Here is a 16,970-nt window from a genome sequence, read left to right as displayed (position 1 = left end):
TTACTCAAATACAAGATCTGAGTACTTCTACTTTTACTCAAGTACAAGATCTGAGTACTTCTACTTTTACTCAAGTACAAGATCTGAGTACTTCTAATTTTACTCAAGAACAAGACCTGAGTACTTCTACTTTTACTCAAGAACAAGATCTGAGTACTTCTACTTTTACTCAAATACAAGACCTGAGGACCTTATAATATATATTATAATATATATTATAATATATATTATAATATAAGTACTTCTTAAACCAATGCATGTAAATAAAAAGACATGAGACATGTTTTCTGGACGTTTTCTTTAATCCTTCATCCGTCCGTTTGCACACCGCTCGACATCTCATCATCATCATCATCATTATTATTATCATTATAGTTAAGTGCATACAGTGTGTGTGTGTGTGTGTGTGTGTGTGTGTGTGTGTGTGTGTGTGTGTGTGTGTGTGTGTGTGTGAACATCCTCACAGCAGGTTACAGTCAAATAAGTTAAACACACCTCTCTCTCTCTCTCCTGTGAAACCAGGTAAATAACGCACGCTTCCTTCTTCAGGACATGAGACACAGCGGGGATCGAACCGGCTGATAACAGTGATTCAGACCTCTTTGAAACAGGGGCAGGAGGGTTAGTCCAAATCATTTAAAAGAGTTAAATATTAATACGAGAGGAATCTAAAAAGGGGCGTTTCTGACCCGTCACCTCAGGGTAGAGCAGCTCTCTCTCTGAGCACCAGAAGACCACCTGAACGTTTCTCTCAGATTTAGCTCGTTTTGAGTGAAATCACGGGCCATGTTGAAAGCAGAAAGTACCAGACGTGTGTCGTCATTAAAACAAAGCGTTACAATTAAATAAAAGTGATTTTGTTCTTCATTATTCTAGTTTTATGTTTGGTCATTTGTTCAATCGTCTGATTCGCCACCCTGACCTCTTCAGACTCTTTAAAAACAGCAATGACTAAACATGAAACGGTATATATTCAGCATGTGGCAGCCTAGCTTTAAACACGGGAACAAAGTCATAAATGGACATGAATCGATCATCCGTCGCTTCAGGAAGTGGCCGACTTCAGGTACGCCACCAGGTCCGTGCGCTCTCCCTTCTTCTTGATGCCGGCGAAGATCATTTTGGTGCCAGGAATGTACTTCTTAGGGTTCTCCAGGTACTCCATCAAGGTGGCGTCGCCCCAAATGATACCTGGGGAGGAGAGGGGGGGGGTAAAGACGGAGAGATGAGTCGAGAGAGGAACATCTGAGAGACCAGAGCATTAGGGCGAAGAGTACAAGGGTTACGAAGGAACTAAGGTGTCGATCAATCAATCAACAACCTGAGAGGAAATCTAAGAGACCAGAGCAAAGGCGAAGTTTATATAGATAGATACTTTATTAATCGCAATTTAAAAGCCTTAAGAAAGGGTTATTTAGGGTTTTTTTAGGGGGTTGTTTAAGGGTCATTTAGGAGTTACTTAAGGGTCATTTAGGAGTTACTTAAGGGTCATTTAGGAGTTACTTAAGGGTTATTTAGGAGTTACTTAAGGGTTATTTAGGAGTTACTTAAGGGTTATTTAGGAGTTACTTAAGGGTTATTTAGTGGATATTTAGGGGTCACTTAAGGGTTATTTAGGAGTTACTTAAGGGTTATTTAGTGGAAATTTAGGGGTCATTGAGGGGTTATTTAGGGGTTACTTAAGGGTTATTTAGGGGCCATTTAAGTGGTTGTTTAAGGGGTTATTTAGGGGTAATTGAGGGGTTACTTAAGGGGTTATCTAGGAGTTATCTACGGGTTATTTGGTGGTTATTTGGGGGTCATTGAGGGGTCCTCACCTTTGCTCTTGTTGGCGTCGGTGTAGGAGTATCCCACCCCCTGGCCGGTCTTGCGTCCGAACAGACCCCACAGGTTGGGGCCGACCTTATGTTTCCCCCCTTCCTCCACTGAGTGGCACTGAGCACATTTCTGCACAAACGCCTTCTTTCCCTTCGCTACGTCGCCCATCGTCAGCTGCACAAACACAAACAACAACAACAAGGCAAGGTTATTTATACAGCACCTTTCAACACAGGGCAAATCAAAGTGCTTTACAAACATAAAGACTTTAAGAGCATGGAACCCGTTGGGAAGCAAAGATAATCAAACATGGATAACAGCTACAGAGCAGAGTGAGATGTGAACACTTCAATTCAAAGCAGCGGCAAAAAGAAAGTGTTCAGCCTGGATTCAAAAGCAGTCAGAGTTCCAGATGTTTGGAAACATCCCTCACCAGATTCTCACATTCCTCGAGTCCAAGTCCTCCTGAGAAATTACAGTTATTCTAACCTGTAATATTCCTTTCACCCGTTTAGCTCCCCAGACACACTGTCCCTGTGTGACTGCCCGCTTTGCATCTCTACCCGCTTTGCATCTCTACCCGCTTTGCATCTCTGCCCGCTTTGCATCTCTACCCGCTTTGCATCTCTGCCCGCTTTGCATCTCTACCCGCTTTGCATCTCTACCCGCTTTGCATCTCTGCCCGCTTTGCATCTCTGCCCGCCTTGCATCTCTGCCCGCTTTGCATCTCTGCCCGCTTTGCATCTCTGCCCGCTTTGCATAGCACAAGCGCGAGGTGGTCCGCCATATTGGACAGCTACATACGGCAACCCAGATAGGACATTTGACACAGTGGCGTTTTGCAAAGCAGAACGACAACCTCAAAAAACCCGACAACATGAATCTGAGCGAGAGATGAGTTATTGTGATTACAGCGTGACTTCACTATTGTTTACTTTTAGGGGGTTAAAGAGCAACCTTACAAGTATGCTTAACCTTGCCTGAAAATTACAATTAAAAATGTTAATGCAGGATTTGATATGTTTTACAAGACATTCTCAGAATAAGTGAGAAATGGATTAAACTTCTACAGCTATCAAACTGAAGAATGATTTACTGTGAATTTATGCTAAAATCTATGGCATTAATAATTTATATCTAATTACATTAACTGTGAATATCTTTCATTTTATTTCAAATTAAATAAAATATGTTTCTATAGATATTTGAGACGTTTATGACGCAATGCAAATCGGTAGTCTCACCCCGTTTTCCTGTTACCCGAACCCATCTTTGACCTTTGACCCCTAACCCTTTTCAATTCCCAGAATGAGGATATGTAAAAAAACAATATGATTTATTATCGTCTCCACGTCCCCGAAAGAACCAAAATCTGACACGGTGTGAAATGTATTTTTTAGCTGTTCTGTCGGCATCTGTGCAAAATATTATATATATGCCGTTAATAACTGTGCAACATATACCTGGCTGCTATATCCTTAGAACTGCTACAGGATGTGTATTTTGTAAATTGTGTAATTCTTGTTGTTTATGCATGCTTCTTAGTTAGCATTAAGCTATCTTTGACTCTTTTCTGCTGTACCAATGTGTACGTTTTCCCTCTAATGAATATTAATACAGGCTTTTTTCTTTCACTATTTATAGGCAAATATGGGCGTTACGTGAAGCCCGAATTTCGAATTGATTGTGATTTATAAAGGGCAACCGGCGGCCATCGTCACAACCCCTCAAAGTGCACCCTGGGGGGGGGGGGGGGGGGCAGGAGCTCCATCAAGCCGTGTAGGACAGAGTGAATACACAGACTATCAGAGAGGCTGTGAGAAACCAATGAGAGTTTGGAACAGTGAACAAAGTGAATTCTAGTCGAGCTCAGCGATGGAACTACGATCAGTAGAAATGGCCACGGGACCTTTAAGTCAGGTGAATGACATAAAACCCAATATCACAAACCACGTGTGTCTAAATAAAACAGATTAAAATATGTGTCAAAGGTCATGAGAGCAGCTAAATACTTTATATTAATTTAGCTGCTTCTTTTCTATTCTTAGTCTCATTCTGTTTCTGCCCGGCGACACGTAGTGAAGGTCGTTTGAGGACAAAGATAAACGGCTACACCTGGATTTTATACTTTCTTTCCTCCGCAAACAAGACACTGAGGTCATTTCAGGGAAAGGTGACATGGATATAAACCGGAAACAGATCCAAATAAAAAGCCTCGGCTCACGTTACTGTATATGGAGTACAACAAAACGTAGCTTAAGATCTGCCAATGATACTGTGGAGGAAAGGCTGTAAAAACCTGCTAAACAAACATCTATTTCTGTGTGTGTGTGTGTGTGTGTGTGTGTGTGTGTATATACACCTTTAAATGACATTTGAGCTTTTAATTTGAAAAGCTTCCATGTATTGTAGGAGATAGTGAAGCCTATTTAAAGCAAGTGTGTCCACTGTAAAGGCTTCCCTGGTATTGGACACACACACACACACACACACACACACAAACAAGTCATGACTTCCCCTCCCAGCACTGAGGTCATTTCAGGGAAAGGTGACATGGATATAAACCGGAAACAGCTCCAAATAAAAGCCTCAGCTCGGGTTACATCACAAGAAAAGGGGTTGTGAAATAAGGGAGCAACGATTGATGTACTTAGCTTAAGATATACATGATGAACGGTGTCTAAAAGTGTGCAAAAAACAGCTTTTTTTAAAGAGTATGTGGGGGGTGTGTGTGTGTGTGTGTGTGTGTGTGTGTGTGTGTGTGTGTCCACTCCTTACACGACCAGTACCAGGGAAGCCTACAGTGAATACATAACCAGCCATTAGCTTCACTATCAGTGTCTCCTACATTAAATGGAGGCTTCCAGTGTGTAGCAGGGAGCGCTTTTCAACACACACACACACACACACACACACACACACACACACACACACACACACACACACACACACACACACACACACACACACACACACACACACACACACACACACACACACACACACACACACACACACACACACACACACACACACACACACCACACACACACACACACACACACACCACACACACACACACACACACACACACACACACACACACACACACACACACACACACACACACACACACACACACACACACACACACACACACACACACACACACACACACACACACACACACACACACACACACACACACACACACACACACACACACACACACACACACACACACACACACTGCTGTCCATGACCCACAAGAAAGAAAACCCGCAGTGAGGAGAACACGACTCACAACTGAGACAAAAAGGGATTGGTATCGCCAGTTGCTGAACGTTATCTAGGAGCAGTTACATACATGCAACCCTCCCGATTTCATTGCCCTCTCCCGGTTTCCTCCCGGGGTCATATTTCTCCCACATTTCTCCCGATTTCTGACAAAATCAGATTTACTCATGACTGTTTCCACTCTGACTTTAATACAGCTACACCATTGTTTGGTTTCCATGGTAACGCGTCTCTTTAGTAGCGCGCGCAACTGAAAGTCTGAGAGGGTGAGGCAGAGAGTCACAGAAAACAGAACAAGACTCGACAACTCGACCCTCTGCTCACTCCTTTCCTTATAACACAGGTCCAGCCCATATGCTCCATCAAGGATGCTGCTACAGGCCGCAAGGCAGTGCACTTACAACTACAATAAGCATGTTAATGTTAATCTAATACAGCTCCGGCGACCCCCCCCCCCCCCGCGGTGGTTTTGAAATGCTCCCGATTTCTGAGGTCTCAAGGTTGGCAAGTATGGTTACATATGATTAAATGGTATTCCCCCCATGTTATATCTCGCTCTTCTGCCTATCAGGTGTTAACGTCCAATCCCATTCCCTATAATACTACTATAAGATAAAGACATCGGTACCACAACTCAGATAGCCTTTTAATAATCTAACATCGCGAGCCACCCCTCACACACATTCTTCCCATCAAGGACACACACACATCATAAAGTTAAAAATAAGCTTCCATGCTCTTATTTCGAAACGTAGGCTTATTATTTGTCTTCTTATCCGCGCTTATACTTTGATATTACGGTAACCATCTTTATCCTAGCTGCTAGCAAGGTTAGGGTTCAAGGATGCTTCAATGTCGGCGTAGTTAACGAACACCTTTACTGCCAGGAGAAGACCCAAGGAAGGACATTCAATATAAATATTTAAAACAACGATTAAATCCACCATTTAATGAACCATTTGAGTAGAATCAAAGATGGATTTACGTAAAGAGAGTAGCCGGCGCGATGCACCAAAATGGGCGGCCGGTAGCTAACCGTTAGTTCTCAGCATCTCTTCCTCTTTGATCCCTTATATTATATTTTAGCATAATTTAAACACCAACACCCCCACCCTCAGTGTCTGTTTGATATACAAGCTGAGTATGAAGTGTGATAGTTTACCTTTTGGTGGAGATATGCGGGGATAAAGCAGGTTCTTCTCTCGGCTGATGGTTCCTCTCTGTCGGAGAGAAGGTCACTTCACTTTAGAGGCACCGGCTTTCGACGTCATCATCAGTCACGTGAGCGGCGATTACGTTAGAGATCCCTACGTCGTAGATTCATTCCGGGCTGCGTCCCATTTCTACAAACCAACGTTTCCTTACACGACTTTACATAATTAAACTCAATTCAATCGTTAGGTTATGATGTACACGGCACTAAAATAAACACTGATAAAACACTTATATCGACAATTTGAAATATAATGCTTAAATATTTCGTAATTCCCGTAAAGGTAAGCCAAGGACGCTAGGAAGGAGGCGATACATGTGTGTTGGGATGCGCTCACGCATTCCCAAGCAAGAGGCACCTGCTGGAGTATCCTTATAAGGGGATACATTGAAAAAGCTAAATACATTCAATTAATGGAATAAAAACACAAAAAAACGAGTAAAATACTTTTTATACATTATGAGATTAGGTGCAAGTCCACATAAAATAAATATATAATTAAGTAAGATGTGGTAAAGAGGAATAATTAATTTATAGCAGCAGAATACATTTCTTTTTGGGAATTTCAAACTTTTCCAATTATATTCCATTTTATAATGTTTGTGTTTCTGGTAACATCTTCATAAGGCTGACAAACATCTGGTTAGTGACACATTGGAATAATTGAGCTATTTTACACGTACATTATTATTTTATGTGAATAAGACAACAATTTATGGATTCACATTTGCTGTCAAATAACTTTAGAAAACTGTAGAATATAACTAACTCCCTATACGACAGTTTATATCATAATAACACAGATAAAGTATAGACTGCTTCAGTAAAAGGGTTAACATATACAATGTGGAGCAGACTACCAAGCATCTTAACAATAACATTTAAAAGCAAATAAACAAAAACAGGTCATGTTTTAAAGGTGACCTCGGACAGACGGTCAGGGGTCACACCCTGAAAGAAATGAATTCAAAATGTTTTCAGATAACTCAATAAAGTCTCATTTTATATTATTGTTAAAGGGTGACACTGAAAAGAAAGTTGATATCCATTGTACTCTGTCCTCAAAAGGGTCACTCGACACCACACACACACACACAGACGCACACACACACAGACGCAAGCATGCACACACACAGACGCACACACGCACGCACGCACACACACACACACACACACACACACACACACACACACACACACACACACACACACAGAGACACACACACACTCACCCACATAGATATTATTCCTGAGAAACCAACAGGTCACAAGTTTCTGACGCCATTCATCAGCTGACATGAGAGTTGACGTATTTAATCCAGCATATTAATACATATGTTTTAAATAGATTAAGATCAATTTGTAATACTTTATGTTCTAATTAATAGCTTTTTCCCAGTTGATAATCACTAAACCAATCAACATTGACTACATTTTTGATTTGAGTTATCTCTCTGACCCGGTGGCTGAAAGATCAAATGTTTTGACTTTTATATATTTTAGAAGAATCCAGAAAGTCACTTTTTTTGTCGACTATTTAAACGTTAAACCAGTGGTCGTAGTTTTCCTCTGCTCTACTGTGTTGGAAACTCTCTTATTTGATCAATTAAACAATATAGCACAAACAAATACTCGACTTTTATGCTTTTAAACCAAATTAAATGTTATGATTCTGTTTTGTTTAGTTTTTGTTGTGTGCTTTTTTGTGTTCTTTCCTGTCTCCCCCTCCCTTCTCTGTGTTCCTCTGCAGGGCTGGTGTGTGACAGGGAGTTGGCTGGCTCCTCCCAGCAGACGAGGCACACCTGTTTCCACTCACCTCTTCACCTGTAGATTTATAAGCCCGGTCCTCATGCCACTTCCCTGCAAGATAATTCCTCTGTGTTTCGACCCTCCGGTGTGTCTCGCTGCTCTCCTCGTCTTTTGGATTTATTGTGTGGATTTTTGCCTCCTGTCCCTGACGTCTCAGTGCCAGCCAACTTCCTGACTCCACTGCCGTATTTCTCTGTTCTTCTGCTTGAATAAAGCTTTTTGTTTTTTACCATCTCTCTCCAGTCTTTTGCTTTGGGGTCCAATATGCTATAGGCCTTAACATTAAAAGCATAAAAGTAATTTTTTTTACCGATTTTATATCGTATTTGACTGATATTGAAACTTAAATGTCTTGCCACCAATACTAAACTGTCAAATATGATTAGATTATAAAGACATTTCGAATTGTTCCGTTGTGACGAAAAGGGAGCTGAGCCCAGGGTCGGCGTCATGGGGGGTCATTCGCGGGCCATGCCCCCCCAAATGAGTCACTGTGCCCCCCCAACGCAGGGTGGGCAAGCCTTATTGCCACTTTGCCGTTTTTTTTTTTTTAATCATATAAGTTAAAACGTTTCCACCAAAAGTTTTTTGTGTGAAATACATCAGAAATAAAGAATACACATTTGTATTCTTTATTTATTCTTTATATGAAACACAGCCTGAGGTGTGCTCACTGCTGCTCTCTGATTGGTGTGTTGCTTGACCAATGACCCCGACTTTGTTTTGTTATCATTACGTGGCTGTGTGTTTAGATGAAAGCCCAGTGGCGATCTGTTCATCTGTTACACTGATTATACAGTAAAGCCATCGAAAATAATATGATATACAGTACAGTACAAGTACATGGGTCTCTGTGTTTCATTCAAGCTCGGCTCTCTGTGTGTGGCACGAGCGCAGTTTGTCAGTGCGCGAGCGGTAACGTGGAATATTGTTGTTAGCATCTGGTTAGCTAGCTATGCTAACGGATATAAAGAGCTGTTTCTACACCAAGGTGGAGGAGAGTCCTCTCCTGTCAGACTGAGAGGATCTTATAACCTCAGCTCAGTGAGGTAAAGGACTCTCAGTGTTTAGATAGTTCACTTTAGTGTAAGTTATCTCAGTGGGTCTCAAACGGTTTGGTGACCATTTATGTAAACAAGTATTTGCGAGGAATAGGCTACCTTTATATGATCATTATAGTTATTAAAGAATAAGAGAATAAATGAAAAACGGGTATGAAATACTATAGGACAGTAACACAAGAATACAGTTTAAAAGGGGAGTGATTAGTAAAATATCCATAAAGAAAAAGTAAATCTGTGTACAGTTCTGTTTCATATGGGTGTTGAGAGATGTATCCATAGATCTCTTAATGTTGCTTTCAAAGTGCACCAGATTGATGCTTTTAACTTCAATATTTAAAAAGATCTTCCCGGGGGAGCATGCCCCCGGACCCTCCTAGAGGAGGTTAGGTCCACCCCCCACCTAAAACATGTTCACATGGATAGGATACTAAATACATTTTCACACTTTTTATATGGTGGCCTATGTCCATATGTTTCTGTTTTGGTGGTCGTGCCACAACCGTGCATGTCTGCACAAGTCATAGGTGCGCTATAAAATAGCACTACACCCCTGCAATGTGTGTGAAAGACAATAGACTTTACAGCATGTTTTTTTAAATTGAAGTTGCGTTGGTGTTTGTGTGTTGGTTGTTGACGGCAGTATGTGCCCCCCCTTGGTAAATGATTGCCCCCCCATTTGATTTGTTCTAGAGCCGACCCTGGCTGAGCCAGAAGGCAAAGCTCTCTGTCTACCGGGCCATTTTGGTTCCTCCTCACCTATGGTCATGAAGGATGGGTCATGACCGAAAGAACGAGATCGCGGATACAAGCGGCCGAGATGGGTTTTCTCCGCAGGGTGGCTGGTGTCTCCCTTAGGGATAAGGTGAGAAGTTCGGTCATCAGGGAGGGACTCGGAGTTGAGCCGCTCCTCCTTCGCGTCGAAAGGTGTTAGGAGTTGAGGTGGTTCGGGCACCTAGTTAGGATGCCACCTGGGCGCCTCCCTAGGGAGGTGTTCCAGGCACGTCCAGCTGGGAAGAGACCAAGGGGTAGACCTAGGACCAGGTGGAGGGAGTATATCTCTTCGCTGGCCTGGGAGCGCCTTGGGATCCCCCAGTCAGAGCTGGTTGATGTCGCCAGGGAAAAGAAAGTTTGGGCTCTCTGCTGGAACTGCTACCCCCGAGACCCGACCACGGATAAGCGGAAGAAGATGGATGGATGGATGGAGACATTTCTAATTTATTACATTGTTTAAAAGACCCTTAAGCGTTGTTTTTTGTGTTAAATGTATTGTATATATATATTATTATTTCCCTTTAGAGGTGAAATATGTTATTTAATTCAATCATAGTACATTTTTTAAAGAAAAATACTTTTATTCTACACCTTGAAAAAAGCTTTGTCATTAAAAATGACTTATCTTTATAAAAATGTGATTTATATAACCTTAATCAGGTGTTATAAAAGCTTCCTGCCGCATCCTTGTGTAACAGAGTGCAGTTACACCCCAGGGCCTCTAGAGGGCGCTGTTCTGCTGTGAAGACGGCTTCATAACTGTGGGGTTTTACACCATCGCCTTTATCCAAATATTATATTTTATATTTATTTTATATCATATTTCTTGACTCATTATCCAAGTATGTAGGATTATGGTTGAAATGGCTTCACTGAATTTAAGTTCTGTATAATATAAGTAAACAAAGGCAGCCTTTCGTTTACCCATGGGGTTTGTTAAATCTCAAGAAGGTATCTGAGGCCTGTACTACGAAACCGGAAGTTCTCTTAGCGGCTAACTTCAGGGGAAACTCAGGCTTTCCGGTCCTACGAAGCTGGTTCTCTTTTTAGCGGCTAGATCTCCATGGTAACTGATGCTTAGCGGCTAACCTGCCCCGGAGCACGTTAGGTTGCAGACTAAGAGCTCAACTCAGTGAAAGCACCGCCTGCTGACCAATCAGAGCTCAGTGTGCGGAGTTTAAAGCGATCAAGTCATATTACAGGAGAAAGGAAATACAGAAAAGCTGCCGTCGCAGGAAAGACGGCCGGCAACAATCACCGACTGTGTGAACGTGAACATGAATAGAATATCAGCTCCATCTTCAGAGCAATCTGACTATTATAACATTAGCGTTAAGAAAGCTTACTTACATATCTGCCACAACATAAGTAACCGGATCAGAGTAACATTAAGTACAGTCCGCGGCATATCACTTCATAATGTATCATATATCTCCTGATCTGAGTCAGCTGAGCCGTATCTGGCCGTGCAACACTCACAGCGTCACAGACTGGATGCAGAAGTATTATTTTAAGCAACACATTAAGTTGAGGAAACACTGGAGACAAATGTAATTAAAGTCAAATCGTGTTTTAGACGGGCAGTGATATCATAAAGCTGTTAATGTACGCATTCAAACACTTGTTCTGTTCCCAGCTGTGTTCACCTTGCAGGTGCAGCTCTGTGGCTTTGATCCTGGATCAAGTGTTTAAGTCATGGATGTTTAAAGTTTAACTTCTTCATTTTTGACTAGTATTAAAGTTCACTTTTCATTCAGGAAGTATGACGCTGCGCTGTCAGTACGCTTCTCCATGTCTGTGATTGGTCGAATGCTCCAGATACCACCCCTCTCATGTGAACACCTAACTAGATAGGACACGGCTGGCTTGAGCGATCCACTTGATAACCAGCGTCGTAGTACAGTTTAGCGAGAGCGCGTATGTTTTGGATTATAGGCCAACCGGCTAACTCAAACATATCCAGGTTAGGTTGAACCAGCTTCGTAGTATAGGCCCCTGGTGTTTAAGAGGATAAACATTTCACTTTTGTTTTTCTTTATTCTGAGCAATATTTAATTAATTTAATTTAACATTTATTTTTCAGTTTTTATCTTATTTTATTCTTAGCAATTTTATTTTTTAACTTTAATTTGTATATATATATTTTATTTATTTATTTTTAGCTAATTTTAATTGTATTTGTATCTATCGATGTATTTTATTTGTATTCATTTGTGTGTCTTGTTTTATTTTTTTAACTAGTTTGTATTTTTAGTTGTATATATATTTTGTTTATATCTTGTTTTCATTTTTGAACTATTTTTTATTTGTATTTATATTTTCATTTTCTTAAAATGTTTTGCTGATTTTATTTATATTTGTCTCATGGTCCTCCCTTTCTTTTCCCATGATCTCCGCTCCGCACACTAAGGGGCGGTGATGCGCCTTTTACACCTTAAGTCCCGCCCGGCATTACACCACCAGAAGAAGAAGAAGACGACCGAGGAAGAAGTAGCGCGTCACTAGCCTAGCTTCCAGTTTGCATCAAAGATGGAGGACCTACCCGCCAAACAGGAGAACCTGGACGACCCGCCCAACAGCCGGCTGTTCGCCGTCACCAGCCGCTCCCTCACGGAGGAGCAGCTGCGGGAAAGCTTCGCTGTTTTCGGGGACGTTCAGGGTGTCTGGGTGGTGAAAGATAAACAGACAAAGGAGTCCAAAGGGATTTCTTACGTTAAATTCAGCAAGTCGTCACAGGCCTGCACCGCCATGGAGGAGATGCACGGGAAGGTCCTGGTGGAGGGAACAAAACCTATTAAGGTAAATCATATATATACTGTAATATTATATATATCATAATACACGGAGGAGAAGCAGATGAGGGAACTAAACCTATCAAGGTAAATAATACAATATAATATATATACTATAACATGTATATACTGTATATACATATAATACATGGAGGAGAGGCAGAGGAAGGTCCTGGTGGAGGGAACAAAACCTATTAAGGTAAATAATATATATACTGTAATATTATATATATCATAATACACGGAGGAGAAGCAGATGAGGGAACTAAACCTATCAAGGTAAATAATACAATATAATATATATACTATAACATGTATATACTGTATATACATGGAGGAGAAGCACGGGAAGGTTCTGGTGGATACTTTAATATCTTATATATACAATAATACATGGAGGAGTAGGGTACTAAACATATCGAGGTAACATAATATATATACTGTAATGTGTCTGTATCTGTATATATATACAATACATGGAGGAGAAGCACGGGAAGGTCCTGGTGGAGGGAACAAAACCTATTAAGGTAAATAATACAATATAATATACTTTAATATATCTTTATATATACAATAATACACGGAGGAGAAGCAGAGGAGGGCACTCAACATATCGAGGTAATATAATACTATAATAGACTGTATATACATATAATACATGGAGGAGAAGCACGGGATCAATAGAGTAAATCTAATCAGGAGTTAGTTTCCACACCTTTCACGCCTCATTAAACTATAATTACAGATGTTTTGTTCCTGAATGTTTAATGAACCTGTATTTATAAATGTTCTCCTCTCTTGTTCAGGTGTTTATCGCTCAGAGTCGCTCCTCAAACAGACACCGAGACGTGGAGGATGAAGAGCTGACCAGGATCTTCGTCATGATCCCCAAAACCTTCTCAGAGGAGGACCTGAAAGACACCTTCAAGGTAAACACTCACATCTTTCATGTCGAATATCACTTAAGACTACGATACACCATAATCAGGAAAAACTGACTTAGATTTGCTCTAAAACGTGCTCTATCGTGTCTTTCATTTTAACTTGATTCAAATTGTCTTATTTTACATTTTATGCTCTGAAATGTACTTATAGCATCAAGTATTGGTGTTTTTTCCACCTTGCTTGTGTGATCCCACATACCAGGTCTGTTTATTAGCTATAATTTATAGTGTACATAGGAGCTTTAGCCCAATACTAAATGTGGTGGTTTAACTCCCGGGGGAAGACTTGGCTGACTGTGTTTATAGATACTGTTTTGATGTTGTTGTGTTCAATGATGAATAGCTAGGCTTGTATTCAGGTGCGGAATAATACAATCCATTTATTTCCATAACAAACAATCCTTTGCATGAATCTACACTCGCAGTAATGCGGTCAAAAAACACCTTTACCAAAATGGGATCTTATCTTATCCTACCTTACCCTCACCTTATCTTATCCTAATCCCTGTGTTCATCTGCTTCTCTTCCAGGAGTACGGAGATATTGAGTACTGTGTGATCATCAAGAACAAGTTCACCGGGGAGAGTAAAGGCCTCGGATACGTCAGATACTACAAACCCTCCCAGGCTGCCTTCGCTATAGAAAACTGCGACAAAAGTAAAATGCTGCTCAGACATATTGACTGTAGTTTACACTTTAAAGGTCTCCTATCGGGCAAGATGCACTTTTTTAGGTCTTCTCACCATCACCATGTGTCCCCGGTGTCAGGAGACTCACAGAGTGTCAGGAAATAAAACCCTTCGTACCCACATCTCTAAAAACGGGGCTTTTGTAAAGCAACAGACCCAGAATCAGCACTTTAGTATCAGGGCTGGAACAGAGGGGAATGAGGGGATTTCTAAAATGCATGATCTGTTTGGTATTTTGAGAAAAACACATCATAGACATGTTTTTATAGATCTGTATATATCTGAGACCCATCATATATGCCTAAAATAGCAAGATAGGAGACCTTTAATACTTGCTTGACATTCAGTTAACTAAATATTTGACGTTACTAAATTAATACTTGATGTTTCTTCTTGCACTATTTTATCAGTTATATTGTGTTGCTCTGATGGAGGAGCCTGTGACCTCAGATGTTCATTGATATCCCTACAGCACACATGATTATAAAGTCTTGCACCTTGTTTTCAGGCTACAGGGCGATCCTGGCTGAGCCTCGCTCTAAAGCCAACGTGACGGAGGAATATTCTGGAGGGGCGCCCAGAGGAGATTACTCCGGAGGAGGAGGAGGGGGGGGAGGAGGAGGAGGAGGGGGAGGAGGAGGGGGAGGGGTCCAAGACTCCACAAACCAGTACGCCTTCCCTATGGGTAGGTACTGGTTTCACATTATGGAAGTCAATGCTTTTCTGAATGTGTTTTTGTTTGTTATCCTGTGGTTAACACAAGCTGAAGATTCTTTAACGGTTGCTAACGAGGGTCTAAATGAGACTACTAAACGTCATCACGCCCAACATTAGCCTCCTTTAGCTTAGCGGTGGTGACGTGAAGTCATGTGACCGTGCTGTAGTTCCTTTTATAGCCCAACATTAGCCTCCTTTAGCTTAGCGGTGGTGACGTGAAGTCATGTGACCGTGCTGTAGTTCCTTAATAACCCAACATTAGCCTCCTTTAGCTTAGCGGTGGTGACGTGAAGTCATGTGACCGTGCTATTGTTCCTTTATAGCCCAACATTAGCCACCTTTAGCTTAGCGGTGGTGACGTGAAGTCATGTGACCGTGCTGTAGTTCCTTTATAGCCCAACATTAGCCACCTTTAGCTTAGCGGTGGTGACGTGAAGTCATGTGACTGTGCTGTAGTTCCTTTATAGCCCAACATTAGCCTCCTTTAGCTTAGCGGTGGTGACGTGAAGTCATGTGACTGTGCTGTAGTTCCTTTATAGCCCAACATTAGCCTCCTTTAGCTTAGCGGTGGTGACGTGAAGTCATGTGACCGTGCTGTAGTTCCTTTATAGCCCAACATTAGCCACCTTTAGCTTAGCGGTGGTGACGTGAAGTCATGTGACTGTGCTGTAGTTCCTTTATAGCCCAACATTAGCCTCCTTTAGCTTAGCGGTGGTGACGTGAAGTCATGTGACTGTGCTGTAGTTCCTTTATAGCCCAACATTAGCCTCCTTTAGCTTAGCGGTGGTGACGTGAAGTCATGTGACTGTGCTGTAGTTCCTTTATAGCCCAACATTAGCCTCCTTTAGCTTAGCGGTGGTGATGTAAAGTCATGTGACTGTGCTGTAGTTCCTTTATAGCCCAACATTAGCCTCCTTTAGCTTAGCGGTGGTGACGTGAAGTCATGTGACCGTGCTGTAGTTCCTTTATAGCCCAACATTAGCCACCTTTAGCTTAGCGGTGGTGACGTGAAGTCATGTGACTGTGCTGTAGTTCCTTTATAGCCCAACATTAGCCTCCTTTAGCTTAGCGGTGGTGACGTGAAGTCATGTGACCGTGCTGTAGTTCCTTTATAGCCCAACATTAGCCACCTTTAGCTTAGCGGTGGTGACGTGAAGTCATGTGACTGTGCTGTAGTTCCTTTATAGCCCAACATTAGCCTCCTTTAGCTTAGCGGTGGTGACGTGAAGTCATGTGACTGTGCTGTAGTTCCTTTATAGCCCAACATTAGCCTCCTTTAGCTTAGCGGTGGTGATGTAAAGTCATGTGACCGTGCTGTAGTTCCTTTATAGCCCAACGTTAGCCTCCTTTAGCTTAGCGGTGGTGACGTGAAGTCATGTGACCGTGCTGTAGTTCCTTTATAGCCCAACATTAGCCTCCTTTAGCTTAGCGGTGGTGACGTGAAGTCATGTGACTGTGCTGTAGTTCCTTTATAGCCCAACATTAGCCTCCTTTAGCTTAGCGGTGGTGACGTGAAGTCATGTGACTGTGCTGTAGTTCCTTTATAGCCCAACATTAGCCTCCTTTAGCTTAGCGGTGGTGACGTGAAGTCATGTGACTGTGCTGTAGTTCCTTTATAGCCCAACATTAGCCTCCTTTAGCTTAGCGGTGGTGACGTGAAGTCATGTGACTGTGCTGTAGTTCCTTTATAGCCCAACATTAGCCTCCTTTAGCTTAGCGGTGGTGATGTAAAGTCATGTGACCGTGCTGTAGTTCCTTTATAGCCCAACGTTAGCCTTGTTTAGTGACGTCATGTGACCGTGCTGTTTCTCCCCTCTCTTCAGCACCAGAGCCCATCAATTATCAGCAGATTGATT

General features: G+C 41.8%; 2 protein-coding genes across 2 annotated transcripts; one reads left to right on the top strand and one right to left on the bottom strand.

Moving 5' to 3' along the window:
- Positions 1–281: 281 nt before the first annotated feature.
- Positions 282–6,570, bottom strand: LOC117551848 (cytochrome c). Its single transcript, XM_034224911.1, has 3 exons — positions 6,278–6,570; positions 1,818–1,992; positions 282–1,191 (listed from the first exon to the last, which is right to left on the bottom strand). Exons 2-3 carry the CDS (start codon positions 1,984–1,986, stop codon positions 1,046–1,048), a joined length of 315 nt encoding a protein of 104 aa, XP_034080802.1. The 5' UTR covers positions 1,987–1,992; positions 6,278–6,570; the 3' UTR covers positions 282–1,045.
- Positions 6,571–12,428: 5,858 nt separating this feature from the next.
- On the top strand, positions 12,429–15,020 carry rbm45 (RNA binding motif protein 45; the record flags this gene model as incomplete). The annotated part of the gene is given in 4 exon segments (XM_034224910.1): positions 12,429–12,771; positions 13,571–13,693; positions 14,239–14,365; positions 14,906–15,020. Coding segments are annotated over 4 exon segments (635 nt in total), but the record flags the coding sequence as incomplete, so codon positions are not given.
- Between the last annotated feature and the right edge of the window lie 1,950 nt (positions 15,021–16,970).

This window comes from Gymnodraco acuticeps, unplaced genomic scaffold, assembly GCF_902827175.1.
Source record: "Gymnodraco acuticeps unplaced genomic scaffold, fGymAcu1.1, whole genome shotgun sequence".
NCBI classification, from domain to species: Eukaryota; Metazoa; Chordata; class Actinopteri; order Perciformes; family Bathydraconidae; genus Gymnodraco; species Gymnodraco acuticeps.
Note: the sequence above shows the minus strand (reverse complement) of the source record. Positions and strands in the feature narration are given on the sequence as shown.